This window comes from Dendrobates tinctorius, unplaced genomic scaffold (assembly GCF_039654945.1).
Source record: "Dendrobates tinctorius isolate UK_male_01 unplaced genomic scaffold, ASM3965494v1 ptg000293l, whole genome shotgun sequence".
NCBI lineage: Eukaryota > Metazoa > Chordata > Amphibia > Anura > Dendrobatidae > Dendrobates > Dendrobates tinctorius.
Window position 1 is genome coordinate 24,880,851 of NW_027361960.1, and position 15,599 is coordinate 24,896,449.

Here is a 15,599-nt window from a genome sequence, read left to right on the forward strand (position 1 = left end):
ATCTGGTTTCCTCTGATGAAGAAAAAAATTTCACAAGCTTCTCATATCAAACGGTCTGTGAAAAAGTGACCAGCACATGGATTGCATATAAGTACTGTCCCTTTTATTTATTTTTCAGTGGACCCATTGACTTGCATTGACAAGTTTGATCGACACGCTGATCGGTGTCTGACTAGTCTCTGTGCTTTTTTGCACACTGCCTCGTCCGAATTAAAAAAAAACAAAAAAACAGTTGACCGCTCCATAGATGGCACTCAGATGTGCACATTATAGATTGACTGAAGGCAGCAGATCCACGAAGGAACACACGTGGAAACAAGGAGAAAAGAGACACGTGTGAAACAAATCAGAATATCTACTAAACCTTAGATTCCTCAAACTACCCCATTTTTATTCTAATGACTGTTTTACACCGCCTTGGCAATCTCTCAAGCAGCTTCATCAAGTAGTCACCCGCAATCTTATCCAGTGAACAGGTATGCCTCATCTAGAGTTCAATGGTAGAATCACCAGCCTTCAAAAATAAATGTTAAAATATTTGCAACCATTAAGTGTGTTTTGTAGAGACCATGTTGGAAAACTGTTCCATATCATGCTGAGCCCTATTCCACAACCATTCTAAGCCAGATTATGGCAAGAACCATTCAAAGGAGTAAAGAGAGACATTGGTTCATTATTACTCTAAGACATGAATGTCAGTGAATTCAGAAAATTGCTAGAAACTAGAATGTACCCTCAAGTGCAGTGATGAAAACCATCAACTGCTATGAGGAAACTGGCTTTCATGAGGACCAGTCCAGGAAAGGAAGATAAAGAACTTGCTCTACTGGAAAAGATAAGTTCATGAGAGTTACCAGCCCCAAAAGCTGCAGCTTGACAGCACCCAAGATGACAGCCCTAAGAAATGAAGCAGATACTTCTCAAAACTAGCTGTCCATATATAAGCGTGCGTGAAGCAGGCCTTTATGCTCAAATTTCTTCAAAGAAGCAACTATTGAGGATTCCAAACAAGATATTTCTTGAGGCCAAGCAAAACCGTGACTGCACTTTAAATTGGTGGAAATCTATACTGTGGTCCGGTGAGTCCAAATTAAAGATTTTTGGTATCAAAGACATTGTGTTTTGTGAGATGCAGAAAAGGTGAGGAAATGCTTTATACATATGTGGTGACCACCGAGAAGCATGGAGGAGAGAGGGTATGATGGTTTGGAGTTATTTTGCTGGTGACACGGTTAATTTGTTCCAAATTGAAAGCACGCCTACACAGCACGCTATCACAGCTTTCTCCAATGATATGCCATCCCATTTGGTTTTCTCTTAGTGGGACCAGAAGAATTGCCTAAAACACAGCTCCAGACTACATAAGGGTTATATGACCAAGAAGGGGAGCGATGGACTGCTACATCAGATGACATGGCCTCCAAAATCACCCAGCCTAAAACTCATTGAGATGGTTTGGAATGAGTTGGACTGCAAAGTGAAGGCAAAATAGCCAAGAAGTGCTCTTTACATCTGGGTACCCATAACCAGTTACTAACTGATGAAGTTGCTTGAGAGATTGGTGTGTAAAGCTGCCATCAGAAAAGTGGGTACGTTGCAGAATCTAAGGTTTAACACATGTTCTGGTTTCTTTCACATGTTTCTTTACTTCTTGTCTCCATATGTCTTCCTTCATGATTTGGCTTGTCTGAATCTACAATGAACACATTTCAGTACGTTCAAAGAAAACCATTGCATTATAGGGTTGTCCAAACTTTTGATCAGTACTATATATGTAATTGAACTCTGGATAATGGAACAAAAGAAGTACTTGGGTATTCAGGTTACATGAAAGTGAAGCAGCACTTCTCTATGTCAAGCAGCAGCTGCAAAAGCAAATAAGACTTTAGGGTGAAAAAAAAATCCAATGTAATATTGCCCCTGTCTAAATATTTAAGAGGTTACATCCTAAATTAAAGGGGTTATCCACTACTTGGACAACCCCTTCCTTATATGAAACAAAGCCGTACTGAAAATAAATCTGCTTATACTTTCTTCTTGATCCAGCACTGTGCCAGATGCTAACTTACTATTCACACTTTCCTTGGATATCCAGGGGAAAAGTGGGCACTGCAACCTTTGATTGACTCATGACACAAAAATGACATGCGAGTGCAAGCAGTTGGAGCACCCAAATCGCTGGAATAGTGCCAGTCCAGGAGACAAGTAAAAGATGTTTTTATTTTTAATGCAGTCTTGTTTCATTTAATCCCTTCATCACCTTGGGATTTTCCATTTTTCCCTTTGTTTTTTGCTCCCTTTCTTCCCAGAGCCATGACTTTTTTTATTTTACCATCAATATAGCCATGTGAGTGCTTGTGTTTTGCGGGATGAGTTGTACTTTTCAACTTCACCATTGATTTTACCATATAACGTACTGGAAAATGGTTTAAAAAAAAACAACTCCTAAGTGCGGTGAAATTGTAAAAAAAAAATGCAATTCCACAATAATTTGTTTTTTTTTTCTTTACTATGATCACTAAATGCTAAAAGCATTTTATCCCCAAGTCTTTTTGTCAGTGCAGAAAGGAGACCTACATGGTTGATACAAAAAGATTGTTACAAGTGTGGGGGAAAGACGTGCACTGTCATACAAATATTGCAATGTTCTATGGAGATTGGTGACGTGGGTCAGAGTGAAGGCAAGGACACGATATTTCAGAATTCAATGTAATATATATGTTGTAAAGAAACACGCTTCAGGTAACAGATGAAAACAACAGTGGTTTAAAGCATCAGGCAGAGTTAGGAATATGAGGGGTTAGGCCTGTTTCACACTTCAGTTTTTTTGTCAGTCAAAATCCGCCAAAATAGCGGAAAACGGATCCGCAGGCGGACTGACAGAAACGGGGGTGAGCGGATTGGCGGATGAACGGATCCGCCGAAGGTAGAAATTTAAAAGAACCGTGCCTGGGGAAGGAGAGAGAGAGAATTTTCTTCCAGCAGCCAGAAAAGATTCAGGGTTAAAAAGGGAAAATGCGGATCCGCAGGGCAAAAAAATGTTACAGGCTCCGTTCGATGATCTCAGCGGACGGCAAAAATTTGGCGGATCCGCAAGAAAACGGATCCAACGGATGGCCATCCGTCAAGATCCGCCGGTAATGGAACTCAATGGGGAAAAAAACGGATCCGCCAAACAAAATGGCGGATCCGGTTTTTTTGCAAAACGGCGGATTTTGACTGATGGTGACAAACGGAAGTGTGAAACAGGCCTTATCAGTACAGACCAATGGTGCGAGTTCAAGTCTGGGAATGCAGGATCCAGAGGTCTGGAGCCTGGACCGGGCTCCACGCGGAAAGCCAGTCACAGCGGAGGTGGGTGCAGAGCAGGTCCGAAGTAACAGTCTTTCAGTTGAAATGTGAATCCGGAAGCAAGCGGGGTATCCAGAGGAACCGAATAGACAAGCAAGATACTAGTCCTTCTAGCTTGGTAGCAGGTGAGGTACAAGATACTCAAGCACTGTATAGTATGCAGAGTCCCTTTATATATGCAGCAGATAGGAAACAAATCATCTCAAACAGGAAACAAGATGGCCCCCGTGAAGCCATTAACTCCATCTTAGGTAAGGGCAAAGTCCAGCAGAACTAAGGGCAAGACCAAGCAAACAGGAAACAAGATGGCCCCCGTGAAGCCATTAACCCCATTTCAGGTAAGGGTAAAATCCAGCAGAACTAAGGGCAAAATAAGTACACAGTTCAGATCCTTACATTATTCTCCTCTTTAAAGATGTCCTCAGGACAATCTCAGGCCTGGTTTATTGGGGTATCTTCTGTGAAACTGTTTGATCAGGAGAGAAGCATGGATGTTCTCCTGAGGTTCCCAGGAATTCTCCTCAGCTGGGTACCCTTCCATTTCACCAGATACTGGAGTCGTCTCCTATGGATCCGGGAATCAATGATATTCTCCACGATGAATTCTTCTCGTCCATCAACGAGAACTGGATCAGGAGGAACGGCAGGGCGTCCAGGAAAGGGATTTAATACTGCTGGTTTTAGCAGGGAGACATGAAAAACAGGATGAATTTTCAGAGAGATAGGCAACTTGAGTCGACAGGCTACAGAACTTACTATGCTGATGATTTTGTACAGGCCAATGTACTTTTGCCACAGTTTAGATGTTGGAACCCTGAGCTTCAAGTTCTTTGTTGAAAGCCAAACCATGTCTCCTACCTTGTATGTTGGTGCTGGTTTACAGAACCTGTCTGCTGCCTTCTTGTATCTCTCCTGGGCTGTAGCCAGTGTTTGTTTTAGAGCCTCTAAATTCTGTTGAAGAGACGTGATGCGGTCGGCTACCACGGGCACGGACATGTCTATTGGGAGTCGAGGGAGAATGCTAGGATAATACCCTTTGTTAGCGAAGAATGGAGACTGTTTGGTGGATGCACGCTGCGAATTGTTATACATGAATTCAGCCAGTGGGAGTAAACTCACCCAATCGTCTTGTAAATGGCACATGTAGCAACACAAGTACTGCTCCAAGGTCTGGTTGGTCCGTTCAGTTTGGCCGTTAGACTGCGGATGAAAAGCAGATGACAAATTTACCTTGATGTCCAGAGCAGCACAGAAGCCTCGCCAAAATCTTGAGGTAAATTGGACTCCTCGAACCGATATTACTTCATCTGGAACTCCGTGTAGCCGAAAAACATTCTGTATAATAAGATCCGCTGTCTGTTTGGCTGTTGGTAACACTACTAAAATCGTATTTTTTCCTCCATAAGTAGGCAAGTCTACAATAAAGTCCATTGATATAGACCACCACAGACGAGATGGAATAGGAAGAGGTTGCAACAGTCCAGTAGGTGAGGAGCGGGGAATTTTTGATCTGGCACATACCTCACATGACGAGACGTAATGTTGAACGTCCTTCCGGTAGGTCGGCCACCAAAAGAAGCGAGACACGAATTCTTGAGTCTTCTGGACTCCTCTATGGCCGGCGACCTTGGTCATGCATCAACTTTAGTAGACTCAATCTCACCGTTTCTGGAATGTACAGACATTGGTTCCAGGGACAAAGTCTATTTTTCAGGATTAGGTTTACCTGACTGGGTGGTTGGATCAGAAGTGGATCCGTAGCGTAAGCCTCCGTAATATCCGTTAATAGATCTTGGTTGTGTAACACACCAATGAAGTTACTTTCCGAAAATATGGTCCTCGGAGGCAAGACCGGAGTTACGTCATCCGAATGAATTCTAGATAGTGCATCGGCTTTCCCGTTGCGAGAGCCCGGCCTATAGGAAATAATGAAATCAAACTGGTTAAGAAACAGATTCCACTGAGCCTGTCTGTGTTTTAGACATCTTGCCAACCTCATGAATGTAAGATTTCGGTGGTCCGTGAGTATGACGATATGTTGGGATGCCCCCTGTAGTAGATGCCTCCATTCTTTGAATGCAGTTGTAATGGCCAACAGCTCCTTATTCCCAACGTCGTAATTCTTTTCTGCGGGTGACAACTTTTGGGAAAGAAAAGCAAAAGGATGTAGAAGATTTTTCTCACCTGTTCTTTGTGAAAGTATGGCCCCTATAACACAGTCTGAGGCGTCTACTTCCACTATGAAAGCCCGGTTCGGATCTGGGTGTATGAGGATGGGTGCTGACGTAAATTTAGACTTCAATCTGGAAAATGCTGTCTGTGCTTGTGGTGTCCAAACAAACGGTGTCTTCTTTCGAGTCAGTTGAGTGATGGGTGCGACGATCTCCAAAAAAATTTTAATGAACCGTCTGTAAAAATTAGCGAATCCAATAAAACGTTACACCTCCTTCACTGTCTTGGGAGTTGGACATTACTGAAGGCTTGCATCTTGCTTGTATCCATGTTGAGGCCCTGAGGAGAAATAACGTACCCCCATGAACTGGATTTCCGTTTTGTGGAACTCTCATTTCTCCAGCTTGATGTATAATTGATTCTGCCGTAGACAATCCAAAACCGTTCTCACATGCCGCTGATGATCCTCGATGTTGCTGGAAAAAATTAAAATGTAATCTAAATAAATCACAACGAAAACAAAGAGCATATCTCTGAAAATATTGTTTGCCAAGTGTTGAAATGTAGCAGGTGCATTACGAAAGGCATAACGAGGTACTCAAAATGTCCATAATGTGACCAAAAAGCTGTTTTCCACTCGTCACCGGGGCGGATCCATACTAAATTGTATGCTCCCCGAAGATCTAATTTTGTGAAGACCTTAGCGTGTTGCACCCTCTCAAGTAGTTCAGAAATTAATGGGAGCGGATAGGAGTTTCTAATAGTAATTTTGTTGAGCTCTCGGTGATCGATACACGGCCAGAGTGAGCCGTCTTTCTTTTTGACAAAGAAGATTGGAGCACCTGCTGGGGAGGAAGATGGTCGTATAAATCCTTTAGCTAGGTTCTAGTCGATGTACTTCTTGAGAGCTTTCAATTCTGGCCCGGACAAAGGATAAATACTGCCGAATGGAATTGCAGCACCAGGTAGTAGTTCTACGGGACAATCGTGCGGCCGATGTGGTGGCAATTTGTCTGCGTTTTTCTTGTCGCATACATTTATGAAATCTTGATACGTGCACTTTTAAATCAACTGTACCTACTGAGCCGACTGAAGCTATTTCTCCTGTTAGTGACTGTTTATTTGGAAACTGTAATTCCCTCGTCTCCCAGTTGATAGTAGGGTTATGCAGTTGTAACCATGGTAATCCTAGGATTATGTGGAAGAAATTAACTAAAACTACAGTCTTTCTGAATGATCCGCCCCCATACGGACTTTCAACGGTGTTGTTTCAAGATCTACCGGTCCAGATACCAGTGGGGACCCATCCACGGTCTCCATTACCACCGGTGAAATTTTTCTCTGTGAATGTATGCTGTGTTTTTTTGGCGAATGTAATGTCCATGCTCTCTGGTCCTTAGTATGGTCTTTGGAAGGAATAAGTCATGTGCCAGTCCTTTGTACTGACCACACATACAGCTCTGGCAAAAATTGAGACCAGTGCAAAATTTTCAGTTTGTCTGATTTTTCTCTTTGTAGGTATATTTTTGAGTAAAATGTAAATTGCTCTTTTATTCTATAATCTACAGACAACATGTCTTCGAATTTCCAAGCACTAAATTTTGTATTTTCAGAAAATGAGAACTGGTCAAAATAAAAAAAATGCATTGCTTACAGACCTCAAATAATGCTACGAAAACAAGTTTATAATCATTTAGAAACAACAATACTATTGTTTTAACGCAGGAAGAGTTCAGAAATCAATATTTTGTGGAATAACAAGATTTTTAATCACAGCTTTCATGTGTCTTGGCATGCTTTCCACCAGTCTTTCACACTGCTTTTGGGTGACCTTGTGCCATTCCTGGTACAAAAATGTAAGTTGTTCTTTGACTGATGGCTTGTGGCTATCCATCTTTCTCTTGACTACATTCCAGACTTTTTCAATGGGGTTCAGGTCTGGAGGTTGGGCTGGCCATGACAGGGATTTGATGTGGTGGTCCTTCATCCACACATTGGTTGACCTAGCTGTGTGGTATGATGTATTGTCCTGCTGGAAAAAACAGTCCTCAAAGTTGGGGAACATTGCCTGAGCAGAAGGAATCAACTGTTTTTCTAGGATAAACTTGTATGCAGCTTGATTCATAAGTCCTTCGCAAAGATTAACATGCCCAATTCCAGCCTTGCTGAAGCATCTCCAGATCATCACCGATCCTCCACCAAATTTCGCAGTGGGTGCAAGACACTGGCTTGTACGCCTCTCCAGGTCTCTGTCTAACCATTAGACGACCAGGTGTTGGGCAAAACTGAAAATTATTCTCATCAGAGAAGATTACCTTACTTTTTATTTTACTTAAAACTGTCTAAGTATGTGCCGTGCAATAAAATTCTCACCAATCGCTGCCTTCCCCATTTTCCAGCTCTGCGCTGGTCCTCTTCTCATTCAGGTGACTGTAATTGCGACCCAACTGGCTTTTACAATGTAATTGGCTCCTGATTACATGCAGCACATAATGATCCAGCTATAGTCAGAATTTTTGTGACGTGATGAGAAGGGTGCTGGAACCTGGGAAAGATGGTGATTGGGGGAGTACTTCATTGCAGAGAGGTTTTAGCTTAAAAAAAAAAAAAAAAATTGCATTTCTTTAACATAAAATTAACCTTATAATTGAAGCTTTAAGTGTTTGCAAAACTAAGATTTGTATGGCTGATACAAGTTATAGTGTGTAGAAGGGCTGTCGGGGGAATAAAAATGGATATTTAATCTTTCATAGTTTTTATTTTTATGTATGATGCTGACTTTGCACCCAACAATAAGATTTTCTTCCATCTCCTTGCTAGAGCTAATGATCGGACTCCATTACACTGCTTAGATAGACATCCAAGTCAGCAGCATGTTGTAGCTACAGGCGGTCAGGATGGCATGCTTTGCATCTGGGATGTCAGACAGAGCCGAATACCGATATCGCTCCTTAATGCCCACGATGCAGAGAGTAAGTAGTCACCGTCACAGCTTCATTGTCTGGCCCTACTTTAGAGTTTAAATAAAATAATTTTTTCTGCTCCTTTTTTGTAGTGTGGGAAGTCCATTTCCATCCTTCAAAACCGGATCATTTATTCACGTGTTCTGAGGATGGGTCTTTGTGGCACTGGGACGCTTCAGCTGATGTTATGGAAAGACCCTCATTTCTTTTGGGTGAGTATCCAGCCGGTAAATGTTGGGGCGTTTTTCCCAGAACTACATAATAGAAGTACTAAGCACAGAACAACAATAATAGAAGACTTGGCATTAGCTGTTCGATTGATAATGAAGGGGAATAAAACTGACATCCTCACCGGTTGCTGTAATGATGGTGCGGTGGCGTTTTGCTAACAGATGAATGCATATTGCCCCTACTCTGGTGGTCTATGAGAACAGACAGCGAGCTGAAGGTCTGGGTGCACAATACAGCACCTATAGCACATTCATTCTAGCAATTTGAGAAGTCTCCACTGCCTGATCTGCACTGATCACTTGTAACTAATCTGATTACTGTTTCTTTTTTTATTTCACAGGAGGAAGAGGAAGTGTGAACTTGTCCCGTAGTACTGTGGGCCAGTCTTTTAGTCAGTCATTGATGACCGCTTGGCTAAACAGTGATCCCACAAAAGGACACCTAGAAATTACCAACCTCCTACCCAGCAGCACTCTATCAGTAAACAGCCTGGATGTTTTAGGAGAATATCTTGTCTGTGGTACTGATACAGAATCTATCTACGTTCTCAAGCGACCATTCACATGAGGCACAAACAACTGAACTATTTGCGGCATCAGAGAAGCTAAAATAAAGGTTCGGTCACTGTAGACTGGATACACTTTCTCAATGTTAACATTTTTATGTCCTTTACAGTATATTGCTATAAGAAGAATTAAATTACTCAACTGTCAGTTATACTTGTTTAAAAAAAAATATTGATATTTGACGTTCATCTTTGTTGCAATTTATGTTCTACAAAATATAAACAAAGTTTTATTTGCATTTCCTGTAAAATATATATCGCTAACATAATTGTCCCTATTAGAGTTGAGCGACTTTGGTCGGATCGGGTTTCATGAAACAAAATTTGTTTCAGATGAAACTGGTCCGACTAGGGCAAAAAAAGTCGGAGTTTCGTCCGAAACCTGACCCCAATGCAAGTCAATGGGGAATAAAAGTCGGCATTGAGAGTATGACATTCATCCACTCAATGCCGACTTTTATTCCCCATTGACTTGCATTGGGGTCGGGTTTCGGACGAAACTCCGACTTTTTTTGCCCTAGTCGGACCAGTTTCATCTGAAACAAATTTTGTTTCATGAAACCCGATCCGACCAAAGTCGCTCAACTCTAGTCCCTATATCTATCCTCTCCCCCATGCCACTCTTAATTAAGTTTTGAAAATGGAACTTTCTTTTGTTGCTGACTTCCTAGAAGTCCTGGTAATTATGGTGTTAGACCTCAATACCTATTCACACCACTACTGGGATAAATATAATTTGGGCTTTATTCACCAGCATAGTAATAATGAGAGGGAGGTTTGGAAGCTTACTACATTGAGAATCCCTGGATCAATGGTTTAGCTGGACTTCATCCTGAGGGTACCGCACCCACTGGTGATCACAGACAAATAGTGGAGGAAAAGGAAGTGTGTCGGCACACACATCCAGGCTATAAGTAAAATCTTTCTTTATTGAAAAATGTATTAAAACATGTTAAATTGAAACCTCAGGAAGCCTGATGTTTTTCTGGTGTATACAACACCCTTATTCATAGAACTGAGGTGGATTATTGTGAGCTATCATTTATACTAGGCTTGTGCCAATTCGTAGCTATAATTGATCAAGCTGAAGTCAAAAGTTCAGATGCTGGTCCCACTTATCAGAAACAGTTAAATGCAAGGAAATGGGAATTAGCATGATGCAAAAGAAAAACAAATATTCCCCAGCATACTAGTCAAACATCTCTACACCACCTGTGGTCAGAGGCTGGAATGATAGACATTTGGTGTCTTCATCACTCAGGAGTACAACGATACTCTTACTACTCCTCTTCACGCCATTCACTTTCACGGATAGATTTGGTACCGAGCATATTTTGGGCTATATCCAATCTATGAAGTTCTTAACCAGAAATATGTCGGACCTTGCGCCTGTGCTGATACAATTTACAACTAAGAGAAGGAATCTACCATGGGAAAACTGGCGCTTACATCCCTACTGGTTGAAAGTAATCAAAGGTTCCCTTGCACCCCAAATTAAGGAATACTTTTGTATAAATGAGGGGTCAGCTGGGAGTAATGTGGTGTTGGATGCCATGAAGGTATATGGGGAATTTGTATAAGGGAAATTGGTAAAATCAAATCTAAGACACTGGAACAATCCTTAGATTTTAAAGCAAGGGGGATAAAAAAAGGAGATGAACTGGAACATAAGTTGGTATGCATACTAACTTATAGATGCATGTTCACACTGGCCACTAAACAGACAAAACCTGTCAGGATATCCAGAACTGACATCCGTCAGTGTTTGGGCCCTGCGAAATCTGTGCTGCTCCAGGGGCTTACCGGGGTCCCTAGGGAGAGGAGCTCATCTCAGCGAGGCTGAGCACTAGCAGGACCTGCACCACGTGACTACCAAGGGGTGGAGCCGGACGCAGGTCTCCCCGAGGGAGCAGGAGCAGAGAGATGCTGGCCCGAGTATAAAGATTCTACCAGCAGGTATAGCACAAACTGAAGCGCCGATGAGCGCTAGACAGGAGGAATGTCAGGGACAGGCTAAGGGTCACAACCGTACGGACAGCAGAAGTACCAGGTGCATGGACAGGAGAATACCCAGAGACGTAGCCGAAGTCAGAAACCAGGAGAATAGACACAGTACCGAATCAGCAGGCAAGTACACAACGGGGACAGACCGGGTCAGAAGCCAAGATATCAAACACAGACGCAAGCAAACTGTCCAAACCCTGACAAAACCTAAGATAAAAACAAAATGAGCAAATACCCTGCAGTAAGTAAATAGATATAGTGCATGAACATAATATAAGGTACTTTTAACATAATTTTGATTTAAAAAAAAAACGTAAAGGCCATCCCACCACATCAAGGTGACCCTATTCGGAACGGTCCTAACCTCTAGTATTAAAGTCTTACCATATGTCAAAACACTATTTCTCAATCCCCCATGGCAGCACCACAGAGAGGGGATCCGCCCTTCAGGGACAGGAAACCTATAGATAAAAGGGTGGTACCTCTCCCTCACATCAGTTGGTTTCCTGTCCCTTACTGGGAACCTGCAGTTCTGCGGTACCTGAAGATGCAGGATGAAGATCCAGAGCCGGTCAGTCCGGGTTCTGGCAGCGGGGATGCCACAGCTAGTGCGGTGCTTGAGGCCACCACCGCAGGGACCGAGGTGTCTTGCAGATTGAGTGGGGAAGTGCGGTCGCCGCTCCAAGGAGGATGCAGTGGCTTCAGGGTTCCCGGTGGGCGCATGCGCAACTGAAGCGCTCCCTAGTCACGAGGCCGCAGGAGGGGAGGGATGGACCGGAAGTTAGCGCAGGAGACGCTGGGCGGTATACTTAAAAAGGGAAGTGTGCAGACGCTCCCTGCTGCATGCAGTCCCTGTGACTCATGGAGGACAGCGACAAGCAGCAGCAACCAAAGATGCAGACCAAAAGACATCCTTCTGCAGACAAGTGAAGTGAACAGTCCGGCAGCCATTCTACACAGTGCAAGCAGAACCTCTGGCATAATGGGTAAGGCACCATCTCCAAAAATCCCTTTACTGGATCCTACACCTCCAGAACTGGTGAGGCGGTGAGTGATCGTAGTGAAAGTTCACCATTGTAATTGGGATTTATTTCTCTTCCTTTTTTATTAGGGAAGGAAGAGATTGGGGAAAAACGAAGCACAGATGTTGCACCATGTGCGATAAAGCAATACCTGCGTCCTGGGATAAGAAGCTTTGTCATTCTTGCATAGGACAAGTGCTATGTGAGGAAACCCCAGACTTCACCTCCAAACTAAGATCTGTAATCAAAACAGAGGTCGAAAGTGCCTTTAAGTCCCTCAAGCAGGGGGATAAGGTTAGGAGGAAGGAAACCACCATATACTCACAGTCTGATTCCTCTAGCTCCAGGGGCATAGGCACAGATGCATCAGATTCCTCTGATGATGAAAGGGGGGACGTCACTGCTTTCCCCTAGACGAAGTAGATAGCCTGGTAAAAGTGATGCGATCTACCATGGGGGTGATAGATCCTCGCCCTGACAAGATGCTACAGGACATAATGTTTGGGGGGGTTGGCCCAAAAGAAGTGTAAAGTTTTTCCCCTGAACGAAAACATCCAGGCTCTAATTAAAAGAGTGGGAGAAGCCCGACAGGAAAAACTTGTCGGTACCTTCCCTTAAGAGAAAATACCCCTTTGAAGATGAGGCATCAACATCATGGGATAAAGGCCCAAAGCTTGATGTCGCAGTAGCCAAGACCTCTAAAAAAAAAATTGCCCTCCCCTTTGAGGACATGGGAACATTGAATGACCCCTTGGATAAGAAAGCTGATACTTTCCTTAAAGAAGCCTAGGAATCAGCTAGGGGGAATCTTAGGCCCGCTATAGCAGCTACCTGCACTTCCACATCCCTTATAATATGGGTGGATCAGTTAGAAAAGCTGCTGCAGGATGGAGTACCCAGGAGCGAAGTACTGGAATCCATTCCCTTGATACGAGGCGTAGCTGCTTTCTTGGCGGATTCATCAGCTGATTCGATCAAGACGTCTAAGTCTGCGGCTCTCTCAAATGCGGACCGTACAACCCTCTGGCTCAAGTGCTGGGTGGGAGACTTGCAGACTAAACTTAAACTATGCTCAATCCTGTGTGAGGGATATTTTTTGTTTGGGGAAATACTGGATGATATCCTTCAAAAAGCAGGGGATAAGAAGAAGGGATTCCCTAATCTGGCCCCCCATCAATTAAACGGGCCTTTCGGAGCAAAAAAATCTTCCGTAAAGGGCCTCCGAGGAAACAGAATAGAGGGGAAGACGAAATGGGGTTCCTCTTTGGAAATACCTCCCGAGATAAAACGTCCTCAAAGTCACGGTTTTTCTGGGTTGGGGGGAAGATTCTTATTTCCTTCAAGGGCAGGGAGAAAATCTCGAAAAGGCCCCTGATACTGAATCTGGTCAGGATGCGCTTTCGGATAGACTTCCACTTCCTCCCTCCCCAGAGCTTCGTCATAACTTCCCCTAAGGTCCTCTCCACTAGAACAAATAGCCCTGGAATGTGAGGTTATGGACCTTGTAAAAAAATCCGTCCTTCAGGAAGTTCCCCCTCAAGAAAGGAGGAAGGGATTCTACTCCCCGTTGTTTCTGGTGACCAAACCAGATGGGTCCTATCGGATGATCATAAACTTGCGGAAACTACATGGCTATGTGAGAGTTCATAAATTCAAGATGGAATCAATAAAATCAACCATCAAAATACTGTTTCCGAACTGTTTTATGACTGTTCTGGATCTCTTCGATGCGTACTATCATTTCCCCATTCACAAAGAATCCCAAAGGTTCCACAAGCTAGCAGTTTCCATGAAAGGGGAAATAAGGGAATTTCAGTACAAAGCCCTCCCCTTCAGATTATCAATAGCCCCTCGGGTATTTACCAAATTAATGGCAGAAATGATGGCTCATCTGAGGGAACCGGACGATTTCTTGGTAACGAGCAACTCAGCTCGACATTTCAGAGAGCAGCTGGACAGAGTAATGAAAATCCTAAACCTGGAAAAGTCGAGGCTCGAGCCAAGCACGGTGCAAGAATTCCTGGGGTTAATATTGGACTCGGAAGCAGGGATGCCATCTCCCTATGCAGAAAAAGGGGAAAATTGTAGATCTGGTGACGAGAGCCTCACAGACCCCCTCCATGACTTTGAGGAAGGCCATGTCGCTTCTGGGTTCCCTTTCCGCTTGTTTACCAGCAGTTCAGTGGGCAAAGATACACACCAGAGATCTCCAGTGGGTCATACTGAAGAACCAAGCCACATTAAGGGGTCACTTAGAGGGCCACATGGCTCTGTCTTTAACCACTATTCATTCCTTAGATTGGTGGAGAGACGTCAGCTACCTCTCCAGAGGGGTCTCCTGGGTAACAAAGGTTTCTCAGGTGGTTACCATTGACACAAGCCCCATGGGTTGGGGGGCTCACCTGGACGACAGGATTACTCAGGGGGTCTTAAGAGGCCAAGAGTTCGAGGCATCATCAAACCAGAAATAGCTTTGGGGTCAGTGGGTCACGCACTGTCAGATTGTCCGAAAACGTAGGAAATCAGGTAGTAGTAGCCTAACTATACCATCAGGGGGGAACCAGGTCCCTGGACACTAATTGTCAAAACATCCCAGATTTTCAGATTAGCAGAGAACAATCTTCTGTCCCTATCCGCATTTCACATTCAGGTGGTAGAAAATCAGAAGCAGACTTTCTTAACTGCACCCAATTGAAACAGGGCGAATGGGTTCTGAGACAGTCCATTTTCGAGCAGATCGTAGAAATGTGTGGGGCATCGGTCATAGATCTGTTTGCCAATATCCACAACAGAAAGGTAGAAGTCTTTTGTTCTCTAGATCCCTGGGGGAATCCTCAGGCCCTAGTCGTGTTCATGAATCCATGGGTTCAGAACTTGGCATATGCTTTTCTCCCAACTGTCCTCATCCCAGCGGTTCTACGGAAGGTTAGGGAGGACAAGTCGAGACTAATTTGGTTGGTTTCTCTCTGAGTGGTTTCCACTTTTTCCACGGCTATCTGTTATAGATATACACATATGAAAGTGCCTTGAGATCATTAATTACGCTTGCAAATCGCTAGTTTTTCCGTGGGAAAATCGCGGGAATTTAAAATGCGATTTTCCTGCAGAAAGGAATTCCGGAATTCTCGCGGTAACTTCCGCGGGAATTCCGCTACGTGTGAACTTAGCCTAAAGCTATTCTGTGGTACATGATCAATTAACAGGATTGCCACTAAAGGCAATGAGCACACAATAAATAATCACTGACTAGCTAGCTGGTAGAAGAGCTAAGTCCCTGCTCTGAATCGTCAG

The 15,599-nt window shown here is 43.6% G+C and overlaps 1 protein-coding gene across 1 annotated transcript in view; it reads left to right on the top strand.

Annotated features, from left to right (window-relative positions):
• Positions 1-9,521, top strand: part of NUP43 (nucleoporin 43) — a 31,967-nt gene extending 22,446 nt beyond the window's left edge. The window contains exons 6-8 of the mRNA XM_073560191.1: positions 8,344-8,495; positions 8,579-8,698; positions 9,058-9,521. Of these exons, the coding sequence (XP_073416292.1) occupies positions 8,344-8,495; positions 8,579-8,698; positions 9,058-9,284 (499 nt within the window). The 3' untranslated portion in view covers positions 9,285-9,521. The remainder of the gene's footprint in view (positions 1-8,343; positions 8,496-8,578; positions 8,699-9,057) is intronic.
• The last annotated feature ends 6,078 nt before the right edge of the window (positions 9,522-15,599 follow it).